General features: G+C 37.0%; 2 protein-coding genes across 2 annotated transcripts; one reads left to right on the top strand and one right to left on the bottom strand.

Annotated features, from left to right (window-relative positions):
* Positions 1 to 525: 525 nt before the first annotated feature.
* LOC132632754 (F-box protein At2g26160-like) lies at positions 526 to 1,913 on the bottom strand. The gene has a single exon (XM_060348822.1). The coding sequence runs from the start codon at positions 1,848 to 1,850 to the stop codon at positions 642 to 644; it is 1,209 nt and encodes a 402-aa protein (XP_060204805.1). The 5' UTR covers positions 1,851 to 1,913; the 3' UTR covers positions 526 to 641.
* Positions 1,914 to 18,627: 16,714 nt separating this feature from the next.
* Positions 18,628 to 21,060, top strand: LOC132632753 (U-box domain-containing protein 38-like). Its single transcript, XM_060348821.1, has one exon. The coding sequence runs from the start codon at positions 18,936 to 18,938 to the stop codon at positions 20,589 to 20,591; it is 1,656 nt and encodes a 551-aa protein (XP_060204804.1). The 5' UTR covers positions 18,628 to 18,935; the 3' UTR covers positions 20,592 to 21,060.
* Positions 21,061 to 24,261: the final 3,201 nt, after the last annotated feature.

Raw genomic sequence — 24,261 nt, 5'->3', positions numbered from 1 at the left:
TGAAACAAACCCGAAATAACCAGTTCACACACAAGGAAACTGACTTGTAGTATTGCAATTACTAAACAGAATTACAAGGAAATAGCAATGGAATAGAAGAACTGATAAGAAGGAGATGAGAATTAGACTGATATAGAAGGGGGGTGAGGAAATCAGATACAGGGCAGCGATGAAAGAGAACACTAAACATCACAATTTGCATAAACTCTTCTGTCTAACCCCAAGTCCTATTTAACCAATTCAGTTGCTAATTGGGCCTGAATCCAATATCCTAATTGAATCATTCTCATTCACCCCTTCTACCCCTGGACCCTTATGGAGTTAGGTTGGTTCACAACATAAACCAGCAGGGAAAATGCTACCATATTCCAGTTATCAATTTCTACTCAAATTAGGACCTCCTTTTAATAGTCATTATTTCCAAAACACAATAAACCTAAGCAGATAACTGATGGAGCTCAAGGAGAAACAAGGATTTAGCGCAAAAAAAAAAAAAAAAAAAAAAAAGAAGAAGAAGAAGGAGAATATGAAACATTCTCCGAACATTAAATTTTGAAAAAGCACTTCACAACACTTCGTAACAAGATGTTTATGACAATGAAAAACATGAAGTAATAATATAGAGTAAAACGGGGTCTGAATCAATAAAGAGTTGGTGTGACCCAAGCTGGTGGACAAACAAGACTGACGGAAACACCCTCGTAGTGCGCCTTGATGCTTCCATCTCCTACATCGAAAACACCCATGTCCAAGCCATCACCTTCATTGTAGACGGGGGATGCATTATCATTATCCGTAAAATAGATATGATTTGGCTTAATTCCAGGAAATTGAGAAGCTTGTACTGAGAGAGATGCATTAGAACCAAGAAAAAGAGCTCTGTCCCCTAAGTCCTGGATTTGTATCAGTGTACCAGCATCTATATCGAGCTTGAAAACTTGAAAAGTTGTTGTCACATCAGGTTTATCACAAAAGATATCAGTATTATTTATTAGGTCATCTCCGACATGATGATATATGATGCATGTTAGCGGAGTCAAGTAATCCCTATTTAGGGGTAAGTCGTGTTTCACTTCAAAATGTCTCACAATTACAAACAATGAACCAAGTGATTCTACAATGTAATGCCAGACCATCATACCAGCAGATGGTAGCTGTGCTACTAATGGAGTCTCAGAGGGTTCAGGATCAGCAACATTGTAAACAACCACAACGCAGCCATGACGATCGATAGCATAAAATTGACCATTAAAATAAACAACATCATGATGTAGACCTCCACGCTGAATCCTAGTCCAGCTTAGATCACCTGGCCTCCAAATACTTATTTTCAGGGCTCCCTCAATGACCATGAGGACGTAGTCCGACTTATAAGAAGGGCTAGCCGACAACACTGCTTTGGCGATATAGGCCCTTTTATCGAAAAGTGGGATAGCCTCTTCATAATTTTCAAAGTTACTTTGATGGGGCAATTCAATCTGAACACCAGAAAAGGGATGTAGCAGATTAATTTCACCCTCTTTTCCAACTGTAATAAACCATCCCAAACACTCCAAACACCGCTTTCCTCTGGATTCAGGTATCGTCTTCTTCAAAATCATGCCGTTATAGAGGCTGAAGAACTGTCGACATGAATTGCCTTCCTCATCTTGTTCCTCGGCTAACATTAGCCACGGTACTCTAGGCAGATCACTGTTAAAATTGTCCTTTTTGGCCGCACATCGCCAGGGTTTACAAACAGAAGAGAAATTTAAGTAATCTTCAATCAAATTTAAACGCTTACCTATAAGAACCAACAGATCATACTGAAGTTCCGACCAGTCAACCATACTTGTGCTTTTCCTTTGCATGTTTTCTTCTTTCCTCTGTATTTAACTCTGGTTAGATTACAAAATTAGAACGCCATAATCCAGTTTTGGTAACACATTTATACCTATTGCTTGCTTCCAATGTAAGTTTTATTCAAAAATGAATAGTAAACACTAATTAGACCCTTAACTTTTGGGTTTGGAAAATGTCACCCCCGCATCGATAATAAAACCCCTTCATTTTAAACCCAACTGTAAAAGATGAAACGGATTATAGCATGTATTCTGAAAATATAAAAAATAGTCTCTAATTAATATAAATTATTTTCAATAATTAAAAATGTAATCAATATTATTGTAAATATTACTCCATCTGGTAACTTTTAGTTGTCCACTATGCTAAAAATACATTTTTGACTTTTACTTGTCACTTTTAGTATATCAAGAGAAAAATATAATATATTTTTTCATGTTTCACCTTTAGTATTACTTATTTCTGAAATCATTTCACAAGGCTAAACACTGATTAATATGGGTATTGTGATAAAACTAAGACAAGTAAATTTGATTAATATCTCTTTATTTCTTAAATTCCGTTCATATTCAAACTAAAATACTTAAAATGGGATGGAGGGAGTATTATTTTTAGAAGATGTGCAAAATCCAAACTGGACAAAAAATTGAAGCAAACTGGATTTACTGTCATGTATAATGCACTGATGTTGTCACGAAATAGTGTTGGTGATGACTTCAAGTACACTCCTATATCATTAAGAATGTATATTATCCAAGTCATTTCAGCTGCTATTGAGGCCAGTGCTCTATATTCTGCTTCAGCACTGGACCTTGACACTGTATACTGTTTTCTAGAGGCCCAAGAGATGCAATTTGCACCTAGATATATTGAGTAACCTGTGGTTGACCTCCTAGTTATTGCACAACCTCCCCAATCTGCATCTGGGAATCCATACAATCTAAGTGGTGATCTAGCTAGCAACCTCAGACCATAGTTTGATGTCCCTCTCACCTATCTAAGAATCCTCTTTACAGCCTGAAAATGTTCAATGTTTGGAGCCTGTATAAATTGGCTAACTAGATTAACTGCATGTGATATATTAGGCCTAGTTAGACACAGATATTGGAGACTTCCTACAATACTCCTATACAATGATACATCAGCTGTGTTTCCTGTTGCTAGTTATAGACCATGTTTCTGTGCCAAAGGTGTGCCAACTGGTTTTACAAGTGCCATATTAGTCTTCTTCAGCAATTCTGCAGCATACTTCCTGTGTCTCAGATGGATCCCTCCTTTGTAATAATGTACTTCAATTCCTAAGAAGAAGTGTAATGGTCCAAGATCTTTCATAGCAAACTCTTTTGCAAGGCCAGAAATGATATCACTAGTGAACTCATTTGAGCTTCCAGTGATAATAATGTCATCCACATATAGAAGAAGTAAGATAATACCTCTTCTATTCTTAAGGACAAACAATGATGAGTCTGTTTTGCTTCATTGAAAACCAAAGTGTAGTAAGTAAATACTAAACCTGTCAAACCAGGCTCTAGGTGCTTGTTTGAGCCCATACAATGCCCTCTTAAGGAGACATACATGATATGGATATCTTGGATCAATGAACCCTGGTGGCTGACTCATATACATTTCTTCTTGAAGAAATCCATGTAGAAAATCATTCTTAACATCCAATTGCCTTATAGACCAGTGCAAGCTTATAGCAACAGACAGAACCACCCTTATAGTTATAGCTTTGACTACTGGACTAAATGTGTCACGACCCAACCCCGTAGGTCGTGACTAGTGCTCGAGTTGAGCACCCAAACATACCTATCCATATCGAATCACATACAAATAGCATTTACGACCATAATTACTATATGCCGTCTCAAACTGTATCAAACTGTCTCAAACGCATTTCAACACAACCATATACATATATACATATATATATCAAAAGCCGACAAGGCTATCAAATGGCACAACGACCCCAAAACATATACGAATGCACGCCGACAAGGCTGCCATAGCGAATAGGATCATACAAACACATCTGAACAGAAGTAGGCACACACACCCACAAATACGTCTATAGACCTCTAAACAGACCAATCGAAACATATGGCGGGACAGGCCCCGCCGTACCCCTGAACAAATATATACATACACAGCGAACGAATATATACCAAAATATATGCTCTGAAATGAGGAGAGCACTCCAAACAGCAGAAGAGGGTGTCCTAAACTGGTGGATCACCAAACTGTGCGTCTGTACCTGCGGGCATGAAACGCAGCCCCCCGAAGAAAGGGGGTCAGTACGAAATATGTACTGAGTATGCAAAGCAGAAATACAGGAACAAATCTGAGGCATAAACGAAATAGTAGTATAGAACATAAGTATAAATCCAACATATCAAAATGTTTACTTTAAAAATATGTAAGTCATGCATAGGGTACAGAAGAATATGGTCGCCCGCCCGTCGGTGGCGCCAATACACAGCATAACACCAGAAAGTTTCAAATCTCTGTATCCCCGTCACATATCATAACACCGCATAACGCCATACACAGCATAACACCATACACAGCATAACACCAAATATAAGTGGAACCCGACCCTCTTAGCGAGTAGCTCGGTGAACCATAAACACAGCATAACTCCGGAGTATATCAAAGTGCGCACGACAATAGAACCGGCCCGGGACTTGGCGAAAGGGATAACAGAATGCACGAGTAGAGTCGTGAGTAGTCATATGCATAAAATCATTATCATGAACTCAAACATAAGTAAAATGGTCATACTTGAAAATCAAAATAATAGTCATAACAAATTCTTTCAAAAGTTCTCCGAATTACATAAAGGAAAGTCGCGGGATCCACGGACGAGTATTGACCCGAGTCGGGCCCGCCTATGGAAAATATACTCATTATATGCCATATAAACTTCTACAAAAATATTGAAGCAATCCGAGCCTTTCTATGAAAGATATGGCGTTCACAAATTACGAAATTCTTTAAAGTGAACCCTTTTTATGCAAAGTTCGGAAAGCGATCATTTCAAAGACATAATGGTTCATATTTCATCAAATCATACATAAGAGTGCCAAGGAATATATAAGGATCATAACATGCTCGGATTTCGAATCTTAAAATTTTCCTCAAGGCTTATAATCTAGCCTATTGAAAACTAAGGCATGCCAAAAGAAAGAAGGATTGGGCTTTACATACCTCGTACGCACTCCAAGTTAGTCAATCTAAAGTTAATCCCAATCTACGCCTCGGGCTCCCCAAGGTCTACAAATATGCCAATGAATATCCAAAATTAAACGTAGGCACTTAAGCAATTTATTCCAAGCTAACACTAAATTCTACCGAAATTTCGGCAGCATTTCCCCTGTAAATAGGCCAACCCGAGAATTTAACTCCAAAATCAACAACAACAACAACAACAACAACAACAATAACCAACCTAGCAACTCCAATAACCAATCCGAAAGGCAATATTACATTAATACTCTCTTTTTCATCATTCAACAACATTCATAATAATTAATTCAACGGCTTACATTCAAGCCACATTATCGCTCATACATTCAATTATCAACCCGAATCCTTACCAACAATATTCAAGAACACTTTAAACAATTTTCATACTATTTCCAACAATCCAACAATTTGCTCCAATTCTACCCGTAAGCAGCCCCAAACCCGAGACCCCCACTGTGCACACTCCCCATTTTCAATTCATGATTTTATATCAACAATCCACAATATAACGATATAATTCTCATAAATATGCACATTTCATCTAACACACAATAAGCCTCAAATCAGCCCATACAATTACAACATCATTCTTGAGTCATCAAACGCTCAATTCCAAACTGAATTCATAACGACGACAACTAAAACGTTAAGCGATATTAATGCGATCTTCAACATACATTGGGGGCTATATACGGCCACACTACACACATATACATATATCGATGATCTTTTTTTTTATTATTATTCTCTTCTCCACTCTACAACAATCAAACATGCTACAAGAATTTATTCATCAACTCAATTCCACACCCATTTACACGGCTAACACACCCATCACACAACCCACTTCCAATATACAATATTTCATGATTTTTCCTCCATATTAACATACTACAACATGAATAAAATGTTCACAACACATAAAACAAGATCAAACTTACCTTTCTTCTTCAATTCCCCAATAGGCTAGGGTTTGCGATCTCTTAAACAAATGGCTTGATCGCTCCAACAATGCTTCCACGCTACTTAGGGATCTCAAAATAGTGAGTTTGAACCAAAGAAATAATTTTTTGAAGGCTTGAAATGATCTTGGTTTTTCCTCCCTCTTGGCCGTGAGGTTGGAGTGTAGAAATGAAGAGAGATGACTTAGAGGTCATATTTTTAAGTTCCCACTAAAATATCTCCATGTCCCTATGGTCCACACACGTGTCGGACCATTTAAAATTGGCCACACAATGTGTGGGACCAATTCCCATTTACACGGCCACAAGGCCATTTTTGGGCAAGATTTTTAATTCCAAATTTATGAATTGTGGTCCCAATTTTTCCTAAGTGTTCAATGTCAACAATTTCATATACAACTTATGTCTCAAAATAAAATCAAATGGCCAAAAGTCCCGACTTCAAATCCCGGAATAGTCTTGGCCCTAAATTATCATAATTAATCCGGGTTGTCCCAATGTATAAAAATACGGGACATAACAAAATGTTTCTTCAAAATCAATGCATTCAAGTTGTGAGTATCCCTTGGCAACCAACCTAGCTTTATATCTATCAATAGTGCCATCAGACTTTATCTTAGTCTTGAACACCCATCTTGAGCCAACAATATTCATGTCTGCAGTTCTGGAAACAAGAATCCAAGTCTAATTCTTGTTTAGTGCATCAATCTCCTCTTGTATAACCGCATACCAGTGGGGACTAGCAAGTGCTTGTTTCACACTTTTTGGCTCCACATCCATCTTTTCAGCAGTCAATGAAGTGTGAGTCATGGGCATTTTCTTTGCCTTGTGTCTAGTCATCATATGACGTCCTTCTGCTACTTCTAATTCACCTGTTTGAGTAGCTTCACTTGGATCTGAGGGAACTTGTATAGGTATATTGTCACTATCTCCATGTCACGACCCAGCCCCGTGGGCCGCGACTGGCACCCTACCTGGGTACCCAGACCGAATCGCACATTCATTATCAGATCCAAACTTATTTCAGAATTTTACGAAATCATATCAAACGCAATTTATATCAAAATATGTCTTAAGCGGTCGCACCAAATCAAAATGCCATATCAAATACAAACTGAGCGGCGGAATAGACATCGCCGGTCAAAAGTGCAAACGTAAGCATAAGGGCCATTTGGGGCCATCAAAACAAACGGACCGCTTTAAGACCAGAAAACAAAATCAGACAAACATACATAGGACCCTCACCACACATATATGACTACAGGCCTCTACGAACTCAAAACAAAGACATATGGCGAGACAGGGCCCCGCCGTACCCAAATAGTCAAATTACCGAATATATACAAAGCAAAAAGAGTCTGTACCAAAAGTGGACTCCGGATCAAATAGGAGTACTCCGGAATAGCAAGAAGTGAAGCCTACTGCGGAGGATCACCGATATCTGCACATGCGGGCATAAAACGCAGCCCCCGAAGAAAGGGGGTCAGTACGAAATATGTACTGAGTATGTAAAGCACGGAGTACAGAAATATGGATCAAAACCGATAGCAAATCAAATGTCAAAGTGGAGTACAAATGGGTAGGTCAAAATCTATATCGAAATCATATACGTATACATAATGCAAATGAAATCATGCAAACGCTTAGGAACGTGGTCGCCACTCCGACGCTGGCGCCACACACAGCATAACACCAGAAGGTTTCAAATCTCCGTACATCCCCGAACACAAGCATAATCATAGGTGAGTGTATCGCATCACGAGCCATATCACAGCATAACTCCAAACGGAACCCGGCCCTATGGCGAAGCCTCGGGAACCGTAACACAGCATACGGCCGAATTATCATAAGGTGCACGAATCAAAATCCGGCCCGGGAACCGGTGAACGAAGTCATAATAAGGCACGAGCGGAGTCGTGAGCAAACAAATGCAAATCATACTTCAAAATAGCCTCTCAAAACAGAGTAATCCCGTAAGTCATTTCATAATACAAAGTAATCGAATACTTAGTCGATATAAGGTTTCATTTCACAAAACGTTTCCAAAATAGTACGTATAGCTCAAAACGTAACTTAGCGCATCGTAATATTCAAACATATCCCGTAGGAGGAAGTTCCAAACTCGAAAGTAGCATGTCAAACTTTATTCACAAAGATAGCCCAATAAGACAATTAGGGCGTTTCGGGGTAGCGGGCCCACCTCGAGCCAAATTGAGGTGGCGAACATATTTTCCGAACATTTATAGGCCAAAGGGTCATACATAATCATTTCTAAGTTACCCGACCACATTTCGATAGGTTTCGGACGAGTGGTGGCATTCTAGCCAAAATAGAGCCCTTAGGCTTCAATTGAATTGAATGAATAGTAACCTTTCTGTGGATCGGGTTTCGAGGAGCAGAAATGCTCCGGAAGTTCTCATATTCGCCTATCATACTAAGATATGCCAAACGAAGGAGTGGGAAGCTTTACATACCTTACGGACGTCGTATGCTCTCCCAAAAGTCAAGTCCCGTTCCGTCTAAAATCTGCAAATGGTCAAAGTTACCAATTGAGATTCTTAGGCTGAAAAATGCCATTAACTTAATTTTTGCCTACCGAAATTTCAGCAGCACTTCCCCTATAAATCTAACATCCCCGAGACTTAGCTCGGCTCAAAATACAACAACAACAGCAGCCCACACATCAACAAACAACACAAATCACAATCAAACCACTCTACCTTCAAAGTCCTACCTTATTACCTAAGTTGGCAACTTTTCATTCAAACTTCCAAAACTCCAAATCTATATCCACATCATTATATTCATTTACTCATTCGCGATTATTCAAACACATCCCAAACATATTCCAAACTATATACAAAATCGTCCAAAATTCATTACTTTCCCTAATTCCTTCAAGTACATCAAAACTTATAACGAAGGTTCTAACTTGCGTCGTTTCATTCCGAATTCATTAACATCAACTATAACTCATATTTAAAGTATTTAGCACCCTAAATATACAATGATATACACAATTATACCAAAGGTATACACTTTCCGATAACGTCCAAAATCATTTTCCAACGCCAATTTAATTCATCAATCAATTATTTACGACATAAATGTTATAACGATGCCACAAACCAACTAAACAAGATAAAATTCCCATGCCTTTGCACTACATATAACTCACGGCCAACACACCATATACACACACACACACGGCTTTCTATATACATCAAAGTTACGGGATTCCCGTCTATTCTCAATCCTTAACACATTCATAACAATTCTATAACATTAAAGGGGCAAAATTCTTACCTTTTCTTGAAAACCCGACTTGTTGTAAACGTAGTTCTTGTGCCAAACTAATTATACCCCGTTGAAGAGGGTCTTGAGCACTTCACAACTATGTAGAAACTAGGATTTTTGGATCAACAATCAAGCTTGGAAATTTTTCTTTCTTTTTCTCTCTAGCTACGGCCGAACCCTTCTTTCTTTGGTGTTCTTTGCTTTTTGTTCTTTGATCTTGATAATTACTAAGTATTAATTGATATATATCCACAATATAGGTCATGTGATAATCACATGACCATTTAAAGTGGGCTTAGACCATGTCATGGCCGGCCACTTCACCTCTTTGGGCCCAATTTTTGTGTTGTATTTTTCTTGGCCCAATTCATAAAACGTCCCGTTTTGTAATTCCCGAAACTAATTTCTGAAATTCCAAATTTATTCTCGGCCTTCCCCGAGGTCTTAACATTAATAATTCCATAACCAACATAGTCATATTCACTAAAATCAAATTATGTCCTTATAACACACAAGTCGTAATTATTTTCTCGAATTCCAATTATACGAAAACACGGGACATAACACTCCAGTGACATTAAACGATTTTGATAGGTCAACTTCCAATTGCATGCCTTGTGGATCCTGTACTGCAACACTGTTAGGACCTTGAGTTCCACCATCTTCTTGTGTATGAGCATTATTACCACCTGTATGAACATCACCTGCATGAACATTATCATCACTTGTGACACTGTTTGTGTCATCTTTACTGCTGTTAGGATCATCATCTTGTGTCACATTTCCTTCCACATCATGGGCAGCAGCTTGAACAGGCTCATGCACAAACTCAGTGTTTGTGTTAGTCTTCTGCATTTCTTCCACAGGGCTCACATCATCTCTTGTCTCAGCATTGTTATTAGATTCTAACAACACTTCCCCTGAGATGTTACTGTCACCTAAAATCTCAGCCTGTTCCTGCATGTTAAAGAACTCATGGAAAGTAGCTAGGTGAGGTAAGGACACTGTGGCACTTGGTTGATCTGTTTGAACATAGGGTAGAGTAAGCTCATCAAAAATAACATGTCTAGACACATAGACTTTCCTAGTCTGTGGATGATAGCATCTATATCCCTTGTGTAGACTGCTATAGCCAATGAGCACACAAGCGTATGTTTTAGGTGAAAAATTGTTTTTTCCCTTTATATAAGGAAAACACCTACAACCAAAGACTTTCAGGCTGTTATAGTCTGGTTCAACACCGTGCAACTTCACAAAAGGAACTTCATTCTTTAGAACTAAAGATGGCATCCTATTTATCAAAAACACAGCTGTCAAGAAGGCTTCAACCCACAGAAACTGAGGCAATCTAGCATGAAACAAAAGTGTCAATCCAGTCTCTACTATATGTCTGTGTTTTCTTCCAGATATGACATTTTGTTCTGGGGTGTGTGGACAAGATATATGCCTGATAATACCACAATTTTCCAAGTTTTTGACAAACTTAGCCTGAATGAATTCACCACCTCCATCACATTGGAATATCTTAATAGTGTTAGAAAACTGTTTTTCAACCATCTTTTGGAATTTAAGAAACACTTCATAAAACTCATATTTCTTTCGTAAGGGATAAAGCCATGTATATCTTGTATGATCATCCACAAAAACCACATAATACTTCATATGTTGAGAGGACACAACTGGTGCTGGACCCCAGAGATCACAATGTATCTTATGTAAAGGAAACTTCTCAATTTTATTTCTTGAATCAAAAGGAAATTTACAACTTTTCCCTAACTGACAGCTAGTACAGACAGTAGGCGCTTTGTTCCAACTTCTAACATCAATATTTTTGCTACTACTTAATAATTTTAAAGACTTCAAACTAAGATGACCTAATCTACAGTGCCAAATACTCTCTGACTTCTTCCAATCGTGTGTTGCTGCTAAGATATATAGGTTGTTATCTCCCAGTTGATATAGTCCTTTTGTATTAGGTCCCTTGGCCAGTAGTGTCCCTGACTTCTTGTCCTTAACAAAAAAAAAAAACTCATCAAACTTAAGTTTTGCACAATTATCCTTTGCAATTTTACTAACTGACAGAAGCTTCTTTGCAATGTTAGGAACTACAAGTATATCCTTAATATGCAATCTTGATTTCTTTGTATTGCCAACATGTGTAATATCTAAATGTGCACCATTCCCAACAATTATTTTATCAGTTCCTTTATAAGTGTGGAGATCAGACAAATTACCTATTGTATTTGTTATGTGTGTAGTGGCACCTGAGTCCATATACATGGCTTCATCCTCACCTGTAGGATTCTGCAGATTGACAGCAGCTAAGGGCTGAGGAAGATCTTCTTCAGCCTAATAAGAGTAGTTGTTATACCTTATTTTAACCGAAGTCAAAATAGTTTACAACATTCCGGTAATTCCGGGGTTGATTAAAGTTAAGGAGTCGCCACCTAATTATTTATAGTGAATTAGGGCACCTAAAGTTAATTAAAGTTATTTTTTAAAGTTAACTCCGTTTTAATGTCTACGAAACTTAGAATTCTAGATAAGAGTTCAACTAATCTAGAGGGAAGGTATTAGGCATCCTCTAAGATCGATTATCAATGATTAACCGACCGGACTTATGTTAATTAATTAAGGTTAAAGATGCAAATATAGCATTTAAAATTTAGAGAAATGGCTTATAAATGTTACTAAAGTTTTGAAGGAAAATGTAGTAATATTATTAAAATAAGACTTGTAAAAAATATAATAATTTGCATGAAAGAAAGACCATTAGTTCAATATAGATTGTAAAGGTTTTTTTTGACAAATACATGTTTCAAGTGTTGAAAAAGAGCTAAAGTGAAGAAGTTATCCACAGAACTAGTTTGCCTTTTTATTTCTCAAAATAAGCTAACGTTAGTGTAAAATTTATGACGTTTCAAATTTCTAAGATAGTAAGAGTGAATCTTGATTCTTTTAACTCAAAATATGTAGTCATGCTATTTTGAAAATCAATTATTCTAATAAAAAAAAATTATAGATACTATAAATAATTTTAACATAAAAAGGGGAATGAAACCTATGAACTAATTGTTAGTTTGTCTTTTAAATTAACTACCCATCATACTCAAACTAACCCACTAATTCCACTAAGGTTCATTCTAGCTAAGAAAACAAACCAAGTAAAGTATTAGTTGTACAATACAACTTAAATGCACAAAATAAGGAGCAAATAAAATTAAATGGGCTCAGCCCATTTTTTGGAACTGCTGCGGTCTGTTTACTGTTGGGCTTCGGCCCAACAACTTGAATATATTGCTGCGGATGGCTGATGGGGCTGACTCGAGAGAAATTGCGTTGGGATTTTAGCCCAACACCGAATGCGGGAGATGACGAGTCCCTTGGAGTCGTACGCGATGGTCATGCATAAAACCGAAAAGAAAAGGATTAGTATGTGACCAATAGATAAGGCTAAGCATGTATAATGCAAGTCCAAACAGACCAGTGGATTATGTATATATCATGTATATTTAAGTATATCGCATGCATATACATTCATATACATAATCGATACAAGTATACTTAGCATATAAAACTGAATAGATGCAGAAATATAACATGCTTTAACAATAAAATATAGGAGCTTGTTTGAGCTAAGTTGACAGAGAAGTAAGAAACTTGAACGCAACAATCAGACATGGGAGAAGATAATAATGAATATGAAGTATGACATGTTAAGCATGTATCAGCTACACATAGATCTTACTTGATTCCTATTGAGTTCAAAACATGTTGATGTCAACATATAATCATCATAGAGGTGCATTTCACAATCCTAAACAAACCAACAACGCCCTGTTCTAAATAAAAGAGCAAACACAGGACACACACAGGACATAATCCTTTCAACTGGCACCAACACAATTTCATCTACCAACTTCAAAACAAGTAGGGCATAATAGAAAAGCACAAACAGAAAAAGATATGGAATGGAATAGGGACTGAACTGACTTAATCAAACACATACTAAGTATATAAAAAACGAACAGGTTCAAAATAATGCAACACCTAACCAAGCAAGCTCCACTTTCAGGGAAAAGAATTCATATTCAATATGGTGAGCCCTTTTTTATGGTTTATATCCATTACTTCACAGCACAGCAAAAGGAGGGAAAGGCATAATAGGTCAAAAATGACAACAAATCATACTTTTACTTCAAATGAGTTATGGACTATCTCAACAGATGCAAAACAAACACATCTGAACAACTTAAACATCTCATACCATTACTGATATGCCATAGACCATAGGAAACTTTAGACTAACAGGAGATAAAAAATAGAGGATGTTCAATAGAAGACCTAGGCATGTTAACTCAGTATTAAGCAACTCCCAAGCAGTTACCATGTTAACTAGGCAAATCACAGGCTTGAACAGTCATGTTGAAGTCCTAAAATGCTACTTCAAGTTCATTTTTACAGGTAGGACTCTTTACAGTCAGTTTGGAAGAAAAACATATTGAACATCTTTGCTGAATTTAAAACTCTCATGAGCTCATTAAGAGGGCAGACAATTAGATACTTATAAATCATGACCAAATATGCTTCTAAAACATGCCAATGATGAGATTAGGCAAATAGGACTAAACATGGACAAACTGCAGAACAGAGTATTTTGGTTGTCGAATTCCTATATGCAACATCTAAACCCCAAAACGAACCCTGAATATAGTCATATTATACTACTAACACATAACAGAGACCATTAGAGATAATATAGGTATTGACAGATTTATTTCATGAATTTTTATAAACAAAACACTCAGGTATGACTGGTATCATGGTCTAAGATATGTTTATCTTCATATAAACATACTAATCAAACTAAAAATAGAACTAGGTCTAATACTTCAATCCGAATTTTGAATTATTCGTGAATAATTCAAAATTCGGATTGAAACAACCCAGAAGTTATTCTCTATCAGAAGTGTTCAAAAGTAAACCCAAATGATTTAGCAAGTCGTAGGGAATTTTGAGTAAACTGCCGACTAACCAAAAAATCCTCCTCTTTCGGCAAGGACTTAAGACGATATTTATATCTAAAATATGACTAGGGATTTGTTTTAATTCGAGATTCTTGGCTCCAAACAAAGTTCAAGGAGCCGTTTGAATTCAAATTCGAATCCCTAAAGTTGATTTGCTTCAGAAAATTCAGAGAGTAATTTTGGCCATTTGTGTTGACTCCCTTAAAGAAGAGAGATGAGGGGACTGGCATCTTATCCGAAAATGGAAAAAACACTTCTGGATTTTGGGGATTGTCGCGTGTCTCGAAGCAAGAGTGTGCAACATTTCCCTTTCAATCGACAAAATCATGCAGGTGAGCAGAAGGAAAGACAAATTCTAGTACGAAAATGTAACAGACAGGTCTGTTCACGGCTAAGACGAGATAGGGTTTTGCCAAAAGAAAGAGAGGAGCGGAAAGAAGAGAGAGGGGGCTATTGCACGAAAATGGACTAGCGAGGTCTGTGATGGTGAAAGAAGGTTTGGTTATTTGCTGGAAATGGAGATGGAGAAAGAGAAGACAACAAGGAGATGGAGAAGGAGAGAGATGAGAGTAGCAGCGCTGTGGAGAAAAGGATTAGGTTTTCCTTTTCTTTTCGTTGTAGACGACGCACAGGGCCGGGTCAGGTAGAACAGTGTGCTGGTCGGGTGGAATGGTGGGCTGATCTATTTAAACGAATAGTGGGCTTGACACATGGGCTTCAAAATAGCTGAAATTTGTATTTTCTTCTTCTAATTGATTAACTCCTAAGTGATATAACTTGTATAATATGTATCATGTGATTAGTGATTAATATGTAGAAAATAAAGACTTAATTTAACGAGTCCGAATCCGAAAATGAAATGATGATGAAATAGAGTACTGCTAGTAATGGTGAAAATAAAAGTAACAATATTAATGGTAGTAAAAAATAAAAATAGTAGCGAAAATAAAATATTTAGCTCGTTTTCTTTTTATTTTTATTCCCAAAGAAATAAATAGGAATACAGGAGGGACGAAATTGGGTGTCAACAGTAGTCCCATCTGTAAAAGCACTTCAAGGCTAAATGATTATTTCTTCCACAAATTTGATAGGCCTCAGTACTAGTTCTTCCCTTTCCATTATTTGAACCCTGCATGCCTTAGTTATTCTGAGTGTTTTGGTTTGTGGTAGCCTATTCTGCAGTTCTGAAACCCCTTCCTCTTGAATTGTAGTTGGAGTTTCCTCTTCTCTGATTATAGTTTTCTCTTCCCCTACCTCTTTGTGTAGTGAAAGCCATATTGTAGTTCTGTTGTGGCATCTCCTCCTCTTCTTCCCTCATGTCAAAACCTCTAAGAGAGTTGACAAATTCATTTAGTGTGGGATATGGAGCTTTGCCCAACATGACAGTCCTAAAGGTTTTATACTTTGAACCTAGACCTCTAGCAAAATTAATGACTTTGCTATCTTCATCAACTGGCTTGTGTATAGCAGCAAGGCCATCACATATGCCCTTGAATTCTTTCAAATACTCATTAAGTTTCTTTGTCCCTAACTTAATGTTTTGCAGTTGTTGCTTAAGTTGGAACTCTTTATCCTTTGTTGCTTGAAGGTAGGCTTCCTCCAAGCACTCCCACATATCTTTGGCAGTGTTGCATCCAACAATGAGGTACATACTTTCCTCAGTCATTGTTCCTGATATCCAAGTCCTCACAAGAACATCTTGTTCATCCCAACTGCTCTCAGAGATCTTTTCCTTCTCCTTTTCATCAGCAGCCTTTCCAGTATCATCTTTGTCCTCAGATAAACCTGTCTCAGGCTTGTTTTCTTAGACTATTTTTGTCACTTTCATGACTTGCATCAACTGCATGATTTGAGTTTTCCAAATAAGGTAGTTGGTAGGCTTTAGCTTGATAGGGCAAGCAGCCATAAGGTGATGCAGTGAGGAAGCAGAGAGGGACAAAGAAGATTGGGCGAAGTTTGAGGCCGTTGTTGTGTTTACCGATAACAGGTTTTTGCAGCGTAGTTGTGTGTGTTTAATGCTCTGATACCATGTAGAATTACACAGTCGTAGAGACGAGAGAAGGTTGAGTATTATTAATGAATTGATCATGTACGATTAGCTCTATTTATACACATAGTAATTGTAGAGTCCTAAGTAGTAAACAACTTGGAAATACACTCCTAATACACCTTGTATATCACGTATGCAACTGCATATACACTTAAGCTAGGAAAAACCTATTGTAAGCCAACTAGGTTATCTCATACATGGAAGACTCCATTTCCATGCATGAGTCTTCTATCTCGCAACACACACAAAGTTTGCCTCCTCCTCCTTATTCAAAAGCCATAATTTCAATTTTGTATGTCCAAAGTTCAGACAAAAAATGTTAGAAATTTTTGCACAAGCAATATGCAAAATTTTATACGCCAAACTTTTTCAACTTCAGTCGCTTAAAATGAAAGTGGCTAAACTTATAAATTTTGACCGTCTTAAATAGTCCCCCGAAAATCAGCTATATGTGCACTTGCCCCCATAACTTTTAACTAACAAAACCCACCAATGTTTTAATTAGATTGTTAATAACATGTAGAAAAATCCAAATTGTTTGTACCTCTCTCTTGTAGTGGCGTTTGACTTCTACCTGAATAAGGACACATGCGAGTCTGGACTCCAGAATCCACAAGAATAAGGGTGCAGATAGTATCATCCAATCGAAGAATAGTTATTAGTATTTCAAAAATTAGTTAGGTCTCTTCTGTCTTTGAGAATACGAGCTAACACACTTCTTATAAGTTGCATTATTAGATCTACCACGATATGAGCCGTCTGCTTATTAATGTATCAACCCATGCTGGGAACCACTAGCACTCTAAATAGGCTCTAAACATACCAATTTAGTTCAATCTTCGAAGTATAAGAGAATATGCATTTTTTTTTAAAATTAAAGTCCACTAGGCTTTTGGCCTAGGGCTAATTTTATAAATTTTATCAAAAAATCCAGAAGTCTGTACAACTGTAGCCAAAAAGGCTAATGAAAAATACAAAATTTAAACTAATGATCAAATTAAGACTTATAACTTGTCTTAATTTGATATTACAAATTGTTAAAAAATTACTAATAGAATGAAATTTGAAATAATTGCTCCATAAAGAACTTCTGTTTCTATATCTCACATGCTCTATATTTGGCCCTCTATATGCACCAAGACAGTACATTTTCTAACTAATGACCAGTTCTCAGTAGGATGAGCATCCCGGGGTGCTAATACCACCAACTAAGAAACAACCACTAAATAGAAACTGTATGCCCATGTGTACTCAAGAGGTTTGTTGTGTTCCATGTACTCAATCATTAAGAACAATAATTCCACTTCATGTCATTTGTCAAAAGTGCCTCCAACCAGTTGCAATTTATGCTGGTAAAACTTCTCAACATCCTGATTACACTGTGTTTCGCTGCTTGTTGGTATTCCTTCGGTGTGGTTGTTCTGTGGTACCTGTTGAATTAAAAATCCTCCATTTATGTTAGTTTGTGTACCTGCAACCATTAACAAACAGTTAGTGTAAACCAAATCCTTCACATTCTCCTCCTGAAGGATTTGAGTGTGAGGACCTCCTTTTCTCCCACCTTCCCCCTATATTCAGTCTCCTTAACATGATCTAATTCTTAGATAGGGCAGCTGTAATTTGTCACTGTTCACAATTCTTTTATAGTGACTCTCCATGTTATGAAATGAATTGAATTGTAGATCCATTTGGAGGGAAAAAAGGAAAAGCATATGTCCATAGATTGTGGGTTCCAATGATTGGATCACAGGAAAATGCTAACTGCTAAATGGATAAAAATGCTAGGCCCTTCAACTTTTATGAATATGTAATCTTGGTCACTGAACTATTTTTTTTTTAACTTCATTATCTATTCCTCCATTTTTATTTTTTATGCCGGCGCAGGGTAGAGATTTATTTCCTTGTAGGAAATGAATAACATTGGAAATGATTCAATTTATATACATTGACATGTGAATATTTTATTTTATTTTATTTAACTTGTTATAGCAGTAATCAACCTTATCTATTAGTTTGCTAATCTCACTTTTTATGAACGAATATCTACAATTATTTTTTAAATAATTTAATAGTGTAATTTATTTCTATGCTATCATTATATAGAATTGATATGATAAATGTGTTTTAATTTGTGATCTAGAATCATTTAGAAAGAAACAAGTGAAGTATATTAGTGGTGGAAAGCTACCAAGAGAAAGAGAGGCTGTAAAAGGACAAGAAATGGCACAGTGAGCTGGCTAAGTTAGACAAAATCTGAAACCACTCAAGTGGTAACTTAAAGTAAATAACCAAAGAAGCAAGCCCTAAAAGCATAGGATACCAAACCATTCGTAGACTCAGTTTGTTTACAACAACGTCAATCTCATCTCCAACTCTCTAAAATATCTGACTCAACCAAGACTGAATCTCCTTAAATTGAATTTCAAAAATCCCCAAATGAATCTCCGACTTTTTCTCTTCTGTTTCATCATCAATTAAATCTATTTGCAGCAAAACCTATATTAATTCACCATGTATTCCCCTTTCAGAAAAGTTAAAAAGGGGGAAACGGATGGACATGGCAGAAGCAAATCCATGTGGAAAATCTTCAGGTACAGGTCTTCTTCTTCTTCCTCCAAGTTCGATAAAAATGACCCCCCAAAAGAACTCCTCTGCCCCATTTATGGGTCTTTAATGTTTGACCCAGTAGTGGTTTCCTCTGGCCAGACTTTCGAGCGCACTTCTGTTCAAGTCTGTAAGGATTTAGGGTTCAAACCCGAACTTCCTAACGGCTTAAACCCTGATTTCTCTAACGTGATTCCAAATTTAGCTTTGAGGACCACGATTCTTAGCTGGTGTGAAAAGTCAGGTGCGGAGAAACCTCAGCCACCCGATTATTACGCCGTTGAGTCCATCGTTCGTGCTTCCATGTCTTCTACTTCTTCTTCTGCTTCGACTACAATCAAAGAAGATCCTGGAATACGGTTTTCCGAGAGGGAATTGCTCAAGGGGGTCGCGGAAAATCCACCTGTGCTTCTCTCTCACGCTGCCTCAGAACTGAAACCAAAGAATAATTATCATTTTTACTCTCCTGCGAGCTCAGAAGAATCTGTCATCGCCAACAACTCACCGTTACTCCCTTTTACTACTCGTCCTTCCTGCTATTCCTCTTCGTCATCGCAATCAACCTCGTCGGACGTTATCTCAGATGAGGTTCCATCTTCTGTTTCCACATCATCGGAAGATGGTTATTATGTTGCTCAGTTCAAGAAACGGGACGTATATGACCAGGAACAAGCTGTAATCTCCTTAAGAAAAAGCACAAGAACAGATGAGGAAGCCAGGGTTTCACTGTGCACGCCGCGGCTTTTATCGGCTCTCAAGCCGCTGTTACTCTCGAGGTACGCTGGAGTTCAAACAAACTCCGTTGCTGCATTGGTCAACATCTCGCTTGCAGAAGTCAACAAAGTGAAAATCGTTAGGGCAGGGATTACTCCTCTGTTAATTGATGTTTTAAAAGGAGGCCAGGAACACGCAGCCGGCGCGTTATTCAGCTTGGCTTTAGAAGATGACAACAAGACAGCGATTGGAGTGTTAGGCGCGTTGCGGCCGTTGTTACACGCGCTGAGGTCCGGGACCGAGCGAGCTCGTCACGACTCGGCATTGGCTCTTTATCATTTGACCTTAGTTCAAAGCAACCGAGTTAAGCTCGTTAAACTCGGGGCTGTGAATACGCTTCTAGGAATGCTCAAAACCCGCGATATGGCGGGGAGAGTTGTGTTGGTGGTGTGCAATTTGGCGGTATGTCAAGAGGGGAAAACAGCGTTGCTAGACTCAAACGGGGTGGATGTACTGGTGGGGATACTGAGAAATGGGAATGAATTGGAGGAGTCGACTCGGGAGAATTGCGTGGCAGCTCTATTCTCATTGAGTCATGGGAGTTTGAGGTTCAAGGGGTTAGCGAAAGAGGCGAAGGCAGAGGAAGTATTGGAAATGGTGGTGGAGGGAGGAAGCGAACGGGCAAGGGAGAAAGCGAAGAGGATGTTGTATGCAATGCGAACAAGGGTGAAGGGTGAGGATGAGGATGAAGAAGAGGTGGATTGGGAAGGAGTATTGGAAGGACGAGTGAGTCAGACTCGGTACCGAGTTGGAAGAACTACTCGCAATCGCAACTCAATCGAGTTTTGAATTATGGTACAGTAAAAAAAAAAAGGTGTAATTATCTGTTATTTTGGGGTTTGGGACTCTTTTATCATGGTCATGGTTAAAATCTTCTTTTGACTAGCTTTTGATTTGCTGAATTGGGTACTAGCTCTTCTTTTCTTTGTTCTAGGTTTGGTTGTAGTTACTTTAAGAATGTAATTTTGATTACAATTGTGATTATTATGTAAATAATTACTTAGGATTTAAGGAGTGGAAAATGTAATTTTGGTTTAAAGTCTGTTTTATTTTTATGTAGTATTGTACTTTGTAGTTTGTTGAACAGCGGCAATCAAAGACGACAGATTAGGACCAAGTTGCCATGTTACCAGAAGTCATGAGCCGTTGTGTTTGACAATGTCAATAAGTTACTATATAAAGAATGACCAGTTGACTGTATTATTAAGCCAAACCAAACATATGTGTGGATTATGATGAAACTTTTTGTTGTTAATTATAGCTTCAGCTTTGTTCCATCTCTATCATTATTATTTCAGTGGGACAAAAGTTTGCCCACCACTTACGTCTGCTGTTCCGTGGACGTAATTGTCCCTGTAATCCAAATAGAAACAAGATCAGGTAAAAACACCTTCATGGTCTTTGATTTGGATGATAGATTTGTCTCCTAAGTCCTCACCTAAAAGTCTAAAACAGAATATGCTAAATTGCTAGGACCATTAGATATTGTCGTCTTGTCGCCTCTCTGGACTTAACTATCAAGATTTTGTCTTGAAAGCAGTAGAATGCTTAGATCAAATTAGACAATAACAAGTATATGGTTCTTCTTATTGCTTAAGCTAGTCTATTCCAAATCGAGAGCAATTCCTTAGCTGCTGAAGATAGTGGGAGCCCTTAGATGAATTTTACAAAGCAAGTACATTCAAATATACAGAAATACCGTATAATTACTAGTTTATGTACGAGCAATTAGTACATACATAACAAGAAAGATGGAATTCTCTCTCTTTTTCTTTCTAAAAGAAATATGTATGTATGTATGCTACAATGTATATTTGCCTTTCGGATAGCAACTTCAGTGACATAATACGAGGGGAATAACTTTATGGAATTAGGTTAAGGGGGGTGGGGTATGGCTTGATCCCCGTCTCTCTCACCCCATCTCTGCAGGATTCCGGAACCTAAATTACCTAGAAAAAGATGAAATGAACCAAAATACTCCCAACAAAAAAAGTGGTACCAAAGTATCTTTAATGCAGTAAATCACTGCGTTAAAGGACTTAATCGTAACGGCACGGTTAAGCGCAATAGCGCAGTAATTTATTGCGCTATAGGAAGGTCGTCAAAGGTTTAATAACGCAGGTCCTGCGTTATTAAACCCTATAAAACTAGGGCAGAACCTCACCTGCGTTATTAAACCCTATAAAACTAGGGCAGAACCTCCATTTTCCTGACGCTTCTCCATTCTTCTCCATTTTCACTCTTTTGCCATACTTTACCCCCTCATAAATCATGTCTCAAAATTCCGAATCATCATTTTATACTATAGAACCCGACGTATATTATTGTGGTGTATACTGCCGGCTTAAAATTTTAAGAACTCTAGAAAATCCGGGCCGTCGTTTTAGGCGTTGTAAAATGCCCGAAGTAAGTTTATTTTGCAACTTTTATAGAGTTTTTGTCACATTATCTACATTTTGTACCTTACAAACTAATGTTATTTGTTATTTTGTTAGGCAGATGGTGGGTGCAAATATTTTCGATGGGAAGATAAAGTTCCCGCGGATAAAACGGTGGCAGCGAAGTATAAAAAGCCTCAGGTTGATAGAGATACCGCGACTTTACGAAGCAATGTAGATACCGTGAAGTTTGATTTGCAGTATCAACTTAGGGAAGCTCTAGAAAAAATTGAATTTTTGGAGATATTACTAAAAGAATCGGAAGATTAAAAAAAACATTTTCAATGATAATCTTAGAGATCTCAACGCGAGACAAATCCTTTGAAAGAGAAAGTGAAATTTTGGAGGATGATTTGTGGTCTCTTGTTGTTGTTTGTAATTTTGAAGTGTTGCATTGCTGGCTAGGTTTATTATTTCCTATGCAGTTTGTTTTTATTTTTAGTAAGTTTAACTTTTTATGTATTATGTATTTTCTATGTTTTTTTCGAATGTATTATGTAATCGTCACTTTTTATGTAGTAGTTTATTTGTGTTTTCTATAAAAATTTGAATAAATGGAAAACTAAACATACTAATATTCTTCAAATTAACGACATCATCTTAAATTAAAAATATAATTAAAATCACAGTATTCTTAATCATCAGAATTGAAGTTGTCAATATCGTTCTTTGATAAATATCTTGGGTTTCTTAAGACAAATCTTCTTTCTGTAGATGTTAGTTCCCTACCGGTTGATAATGCTTGTTCTTCAGTCAACTTGAGCATGTAAAATCTACAACGTCGTGGTAGCATTCAGTTGTTCTCTTTCCTAATCCTTTGTACCGCAACCTCGCAAGAATCTTGATCAGTTCGAGGCATGCTCAATGAAAATCTTGGTGGGATTGGAGCATTGAGATTTTCCAAGTCACGAACAAGATGTGATTCGGCATACCCACCCATTCGCGACATAAACCACAATAATATTCACGTGGATCTGAATATTTCATACTAATATTCTTGGTTTTATGACTTGCTTATCAAGAACTCATAAGCTTTTTGCCATACAACTTGATTGATTTAATGTAAGTGTCGATTAAGTTGGAGTAAATTGCAAGTAGTTTCTGTCTATTTTTTTTTCTTATTTACGTTGGGGATTGCTAGAAATTCATTTTTATTTAAGTTAGAAAACTTTCACTTTCTTTATTTCTAAACATGTACTAATAAAAATTCAACTATAGTTTTAAAAGCATATCTTAAAAGAAATTGATCGAACTCATACTGAATTTGATCAAGAATAATTATAGGATCTCTTATTTTTGTATATTAGAAATTGGCACTCCTATCCCTAATCATGCAAAACTGTCGTTTGATAGCGTGTGTTCTTCCAGAATGCTCAAATTGATTACATGGATAATATCTATGTATCTGTAATATTGAGTTTTTACTTATTTTTCATTGATGAAATCATTTGTTTTCTTCTAATGTGATTTGATATTTACTTTGCAGTGAATTTATCATTGACACTAACTATGACGTAATAAGGTATGCCTTTATTTATTTAGTCCTTTATTTTTTTGAAATCCCAATATTTTTACTCAGTTCATTATCTATTTTACATTAGAAAACACGATTTCCTTTTTATTTGGTTAATAACGCGATTGTTCTATCAGTCTTCCTTGATTTTTTGTGAAGCAGGTATTCACCAATAACGTTGTACAAAAACATAACTCATGATTTTTTTTTCTTGAAAATTTAAAAGTTTGCTTCTCAGGACTAGAAGTTGATATCTCCGATTAAGAATGAAAGGGGTCCAATCTATTTAACCACTACCCTTAGTGGTTGATAGGTTCAATTTTCTTCTTTCATATTATTTTGTTAATATTTATTATATGATACGTATGTAATATGATTCTTTTGGATGAGATTAGGCGGAACGAGTTCTATTAGAGTGTTTTTACTGTGCCATGTTGTTCTTAATTTTTTTAAGTTTTTTTTTAATTGACATGAATTATGCAACTTTTTGCTTAATATATTTTCTCTT

This window comes from Lycium barbarum, chromosome 3 (genome assembly GCF_019175385.1).
Source record: "Lycium barbarum isolate Lr01 chromosome 3, ASM1917538v2, whole genome shotgun sequence".
Taxonomy (NCBI): Eukaryota; Viridiplantae; Streptophyta; class Magnoliopsida; order Solanales; family Solanaceae; genus Lycium; species Lycium barbarum.
Note: the sequence above shows the minus strand (reverse complement) of the source record. Positions and strands in the feature narration are given on the sequence as shown.

What these genes read in the sequence shown, in the direction of transcription:
- LOC132632754 (XM_060348822.1), bottom strand. Translation starts at nt 1,850, where the DNA reads ATGCAAAGGAAAAGCACAAGTATGGTTGACTGGTCGGAACTTCAGTAT.
- LOC132632753 (XM_060348821.1), top strand. Translation starts at nt 18,936, where the DNA reads ATGTATTCCCCTTTCAGAAAAGTTAAAAAGGGGGAAACGGATGGACAT.